The 6,452-nt window shown below is 39.5% G+C and overlaps 1 protein-coding gene across 1 annotated transcript; it reads left to right on the top strand.

The window, feature by feature from the left end:
• Nucleotides 1-519: 519 nt before the first annotated feature.
• Nucleotides 520-3,235, top strand: LOC138958322 (protein artichoke-like). The gene has a single exon (XM_070329434.1). The coding sequence runs from the start codon at nucleotides 823-825 to the stop codon at nucleotides 2,866-2,868; it is 2,046 nt and encodes a 681-aa protein (XP_070185535.1). The 5' UTR covers nucleotides 520-822; the 3' UTR covers nucleotides 2,869-3,235.
• Nucleotides 3,236-6,452: the final 3,217 nt, after the last annotated feature.

Here is a 6,452-nt window from a genome sequence, read left to right as displayed (position 1 = left end):
CACACACACAGACACTCCACACATACACACACACACACACATACATACACACACACACACACACAAACACACACACACACACACACACACACACATACATACACACACATTATTTTCAAACTGTTTCCCTCAACCTGAACGTCTTCATTTCGAACCCATTTTCCTCAGTGGAAAAAACCCTTTGTCGTAAGATCCTTTCCTCAAACAAGGCTTGGTAAGTAAACACCAAAGCAGTATATAATCATGCGTTAAAAAGTCAGAGAAAAGAAAAAGCCTGTGGTGCCTGAGTGTGTGAGGCTACTTTCACGACCGTAACATCACTTCACTGTCTAACTTTATAGGTCCTGGTCTTCACAGGTACCTGCCATGTCTTTCTTTATTTGGTGTTTAACGTCGTTTTCAACCACAAAAGTTATATCGCGACGAACCTGCCCTGTAGTCTGTGTTCTTCTTCGTTCATGGGCCGAAACATTGTTTTTGTTATGACCTCTATTGAAACGCGTTCGTCAAGTGTTGAAACACTAGTATTTTGTTTAAACACAAAATCATTCTCTTTTCCTGTCCTGCCCAATGCAATGTCACCGGGTGGCTGTGGTAAGTTGGGATGTAACCACGCAGAGAATTCCCCTTCTTCTGTGTCCCTTTCCTACCTGGCACGTTCTTCCTCCTTGCTTGGTATAAAGGCCACGACTTCAGTTCAGACAGCCAGATCACATTCATAATTTATGACACAGTCCTCCCTCGCGAAAAGAAATGTTGAAATACATCGTGTTATAGCCATACATGTTTGGAGAGAAAACTTCATAAGAAGCAACGTGCAAAATGAAAATGATGAATAGAATCGGGTTTGTGTTGGTTTGGTTTCTTGTCGGGTCGAGGAGCAGAGCTCAAATCGGAACCCTGGTGGGCTGCAGTGACACGCAAGTTACGTCACTCTCGGACGTAGATATCTCCGGCGTAGATGTCTCTGACGTCATACTTCTGGACTTGAGTTATAACCAGCAGTTAGAGTGGCGTTCCGGTTCCCTTTCTGGTCTCTCCTGCTTACGTCACTTGAACCTCAGTCACAACGATCTGCCGGAACTAGACCGGCACGCGTTTCAAGGACTGGAAGAGTTGGAGACTTTGGACCTGAGCTATAACAACCTGAACGCACTGACCAGCCGGACATTTGCCAACCTTCCGCACCTACAACGACTGTTGCTTGACCACAACCAGGTGTCCAGCCTCGGGACGGACGTCTTTGAGAACCTGACTCACCTCCGTCACCTGGATCTAGGCCACAACCACCTGCAGGTCTTGTACAACAACACCTTCTCCAGTCTCGCTCACCTCAACTGGCTGGGGCTGGGGTCCAACCGCTTGCAGAGACTGGAGGCTGGTGCCATGACAGGGCTGGACAGGCTGATCAACCTGGACTTGTCTGACAACAAACTGAAGCTGACGTCGTCAGTCTACCCGGCCCGGGTCTTCGCCTCGCTGGGGCAGCTGCAGCTTCTGCATCTGGAGTACAACGATGACGATCCGAACGGTGAATATCCTGACAACGTGTTCAGTGACCTCGTCTCTCTGACGTTGTTATCCATCGATACGTTTGGGGAGGTGCACTTTGGGCGGGACTTTGCAGCTCTGCGCTCTATCCATACCCTGGACTTGAGCAAAAACTGTCAAATCAATCGTATATTAAACACGTCCTTCGAGGGCTTTAAAAACTCGACACTCTCTTTCATCAACTTTCAGTTTTGCTCACTTCAAATTGAAGCGTGTGCATTCTGTGAACTTCCTGCGTTGGACAGATTGTGGTTCATGGGCTCGCACTTTCAGACTCCCAACCACATACTGGAATCTCTGTACGGCCTCCAGCACCAGACTGTGACTGAAATCAAATTGCATGGCAATGGCGATTACTTGCCGTTTTACCACGTCATCGACAGTCATTCGGCCAGATACCTACGGAACATATGTGTTATGAACTTCACAATGTCGAGCTGCAATATTCAGCGAGTAGCAGGAAACGCCTTGACAGTACAAAACACCCCTTTCTTCAGATGCGTGGAACACATAGATGTTTCGATGAATGCGATTATTGGAGATTCATCTACTTTGCTCAGAATGATGATGTCAGATGGTCCCTTACGATCTCTGGCACTGCAGGATCAGATTAGGTTTACCATCACAGGAGCTCAGTGTTTAGTCAGTCAAGATTTTCGATGCAAAGACTATTTCCGTAATGGTGGTTACGATGAGAACACATACACGATGGGGTTTCTAACTCCTATGAACATTTCATATCTAAACATGTCATCAATCTTCCCACACCTGAATCCCTTGCCGGTGAATTGGACTTTTCCCTCTGCTAAGCATTTGAAGACTTTGGACCTGTCCTATCTGGGATTTGCCAACTGTCGCATGACATTTTATGGTCTCGAAAATCTGGAAACACTCAGCTTGGATGGCAACTATTGTTACAACATGACGGAACAGATGTTTGATTTTCTGGACAGTCTGACAAAATTGAGTTTGTCAAACTTGGGATTAAACCCGCAGTTCTTGAAGTCACGCGGTTGGCGCTTGTTTCAAAACGTGGATCAGCTGCAGTTTTTGGACCTGTCCCGGAACGAACTCTTCTTCACAGATCCTGCCATGTTACGTGTACAGCGCCGTCTGAAAGAACTAGACTTCTCCTACAATCGACTCCAGAAAGTGCCTGTCAATCTGGATAATCATGGTGACCTGAGGATGCTTGACCTTTCCCACAACTCTCTGAGCACTCTGACGTCATCAGAACGATCAGCGTTGGACAGTCTGGCCGGCCGCCATGCATTCAGGTTGTATGTGTTTCTGTCTCTGAGAACAATAATGGTTTAACGATGCCTTCTTTCTCGCAATGCATCTAGGTTGTATGAGTGTCTGTCTGAGAGAAAGAATAATTGTTTTCATGAAGCCTTCTTTCCCGCCATGCATTCAGGTTGTATGGGTCCATGTCTGTGGGAATCATTGGTTTAACAATGCCTTCTTATTTGCCATGCGTTTAGGATGAATATTTCAAGAAAACTATACAATGTAATTACCCCAACCCCCAGAATTGACCTGTACAAGTCAAGTCTCTCTCATTCTGGCACCCTATTGTGGAACTCCATTCCTGGTATAATTAAAATGCAAGTCAGTGAAACATCATTCAAGGAACACTACATGCTGTTTCTCTGGCAAAATTTGTAAGCACTACTACTTTTGTGCAGCTGATAAAATATCATTCAGTACTCTTTGATCGTATTGAAACGTAATAATACATAATGCAATGAGAACATGTTTTAAACAAGTAAATGTCTGTCTGTCTGTCTGTGAGCTAGTATCCTATAATTGGTTTAATGTTGCCTTCTTTTCTGCCTTGCATTCAGGTTGTATGTGTGTCTTCCTGTGGGCATGACTGATCTAAAGACACTATCAGTCCATTGCAGAAGAAAATCTACACCACCCGACATTTTAAAGTTGCGATAAGAGCATTCTTCCATTCACAAACTGATAGCTGCCATGGCTCCTTTCTGAACAGGGTGGCAATTCTTTTGCTGATTTGATTTCACAAATGAAACACTTTTTTTAAAAGGCAAAGTAAATTTAGCTTGCGTTTGTCTTTCCATGCATAAATATGGTGCACTTATGATTTATGATGTATTCCAGTTTAAAAACAAAATTAATATTATTGAAAAGCATGGACACCCTTGTTGAGCTCAAGACCAAAGTATGTCACAATTATGTGTTAGGGGCTTAAGAGCTGAAGTTATGTGTAAGCGTCACTTCTACACATCAAGCTTTACAGATTTAGTTTTTGCTTTGTGTCGAGTGATGCGTATCTTGAATTTATGAGGCAGAGTTTGTTTGGTGTTTCATTAGAATTTGTTTTCTCTGCATGCAGCAGAAATCCCGATATTTTCTTCACCCTTTTAACCCTGAAGGAGTCATCCTTGCTTCGCGACATCAAAAGACGTAAGGTTGCTGAAGTGTGCACTCAAAGCACATGAGGCGGCTTGAAACGTGTCACACAAAAGCTCTGTATCTAGAGCAGGCGTGCAGCAGATGACATAGTACAAGGCGGATAACTATCCGGTAACAATCTCGGCTGAGAATCATAAGCGTCTTTGTTGCGCAAAGTTGTTTTAATCTTTTTTTTTTTTTTCTCTCTCTCTTTTTTTTTTTCTTTTCTTTTTTTTTTAACCTCAGTTGCATGCAGGTTTGCTAGTACAATTATTTTTTGCCTTATTTTTTATTATTTTATTTTTTTTCGTGTGTGGCTTGGAGCAAACCTTCTTCATAGGTCTTTTCTTTTCTCAGTCAAATGTGTACATTTTTTAAATCAACAAACTTTATCAGTAAACTAATATGTTTAAGTAAATAAATAAAAATAATCATAACATAAATTTATTCCTAATGTTCAGCTCAGTTTCCAATAATACACCCAAATCTAACTTTTTTCCATATTTAAATTTTCCAATGGTCATTTTGGTGATTAAAATACAATAATTCACAAAATAAATATAATCATTTTTCAAACTTTCCCTAAAATAACCCAAAAATACATTTTCTTCATTCAAAATAATGGCAACATGTATTTTCTTATAAACAAAATCTTTACATATTTTTCAACCCTTCATCACCTCTTGGCAACTAAAAAAGAAATGTTCAAGGGTGTCTAATTAATTACAAAAATCACATTTATTCGATGTTCGTAATCCCATTTTGTTTAATAAAATATTGGTTGGATATATTCTATGTAATAATTTCCAGTGCAGCAGACGTAATCTTTCTTCTTTTGTGCTGTTAACAGCCAATAACCAGTTTCTCTTATCCAAATCTACATTATGTTTTCGTTTCCAAAAATCACAGGCACTCGGAATCTGGACATCAAGATCAACTAAACATGCTCTAATAAACTTTGCTGTTATATTTCCACCATTAATAATGAAATCCTGCAATGTAAAATATTGATATGGTAATGTGTCAGTACGTCTGGATTTAAGTGCTGTGCATAATGCATTATATTCAAACTGTCTGGATGGTGTATAACCCACTTTTTCACATAAATCTTCAAAAGAAATAATAATACCATTTTCATTCATGACATCCTTTACAAATGAGATATTATGTTTTATAAAATCTTTAAAAAATAGGCATTTATGTTTAAATTGAATATTCATATTGTTCCAAATGCATTGGTCCTTCAAATGTACTGGTTCAATATTATACTTTTCACAGAAAACACTTTTATTGTCAAGCCAAGTTAATAACACTTGTTTCCACAACAATGATCTGCAACTATTGAGGCCATTCATCGTTTTCGAAGATGCATTTGAGTCAAAGCACGATAAACCAATGCCCAGACATGTCAGACAATATCTTGGAATAACAGACCAATACTTTTGTGTGGAGTTATGCAAATTAACAAGCCAGGAAATCATAAATGAGTTGTGCATATCTACTACGTTTATCATATTCAAACCACCATAATCTTTTTCTTTACACATAACTGTTCGTCTTACTTTTTCAAATGCGCGCGTATTTGAATACTTTTTCTTCCAAATAAACCTAAACAAAATGGAATTAATATGGTGTAACACATGATGAAGTACTGCCAGAGACTGGAAAATATAAACGAATTGAGATATAAGAAAGGTTTTAACAATACAAATTTTACCTTGTATACTTAAATTTCTTTTTGACCAATTGGCGATTATTTGTTGTATTCGTTGAATTTTCTTTGACCAGTTTTCCTCTAAAGACGATGCGGGTATATTGTTTGGAAAAATAATTCCAACAATTTTTACTTTACGTTTCCATTTAAGACCAAAATACTGATCTGTACACAACTTTCTGGACCCTATCCACATGGCTTCCGTTTTGTTGACATTCACTTCCAAGTTGGAAAAACGTTTGAATATATTCAAACTGTATAACGCCCTTTCTAGATCTATTTTATCATGCAAAAAAAGAGTGACGTCATCAGCATATAATAGCAGTTTTAGGACCGTGATTGGTGATACCTCAAAGGGTGACATAGGCAGATGGATACCCTTAATAGCTTCATCAGATTGAATCGTGTTCGCCAACATTTCAAGGGCAATAACAAAAGCCATTGGCGAAAATGGACATCCTTGACGATTGCCAGTTTCCACAGGAAATGGTTCGGATATCCACCCTGTATAATTAATACAACTTTGACTATTGTTCATCAGGACAGAAGCCCATTTTTTAAAGTTATCCCCAAAACCAAATTTATCAAATGCAAACAAAATATAATCTTTGGATATGGAATCAAATGCACGTCGAAAGTCAACTGCTAATAAAACTCCAGGTTTATCCATTGTGTTCACAATATCTATGGTATCATCAATGAGTCTAATCATGTTACTTATTTTTCTTCCTTTCATAAAGCCAACTTGATTTTCATGAATAATATC

Source organism: Littorina saxatilis, linkage group LG2 (genome assembly GCF_037325665.1).
Source record: "Littorina saxatilis isolate snail1 linkage group LG2, US_GU_Lsax_2.0, whole genome shotgun sequence".
Classification (NCBI taxonomy): Eukaryota; Metazoa; Mollusca; class Gastropoda; order Littorinimorpha; family Littorinidae; genus Littorina; species Littorina saxatilis.
The sequence above is the reverse complement of the archived record's forward strand: the minus strand, read 5'-3'. Positions and strand labels throughout refer to the sequence as shown.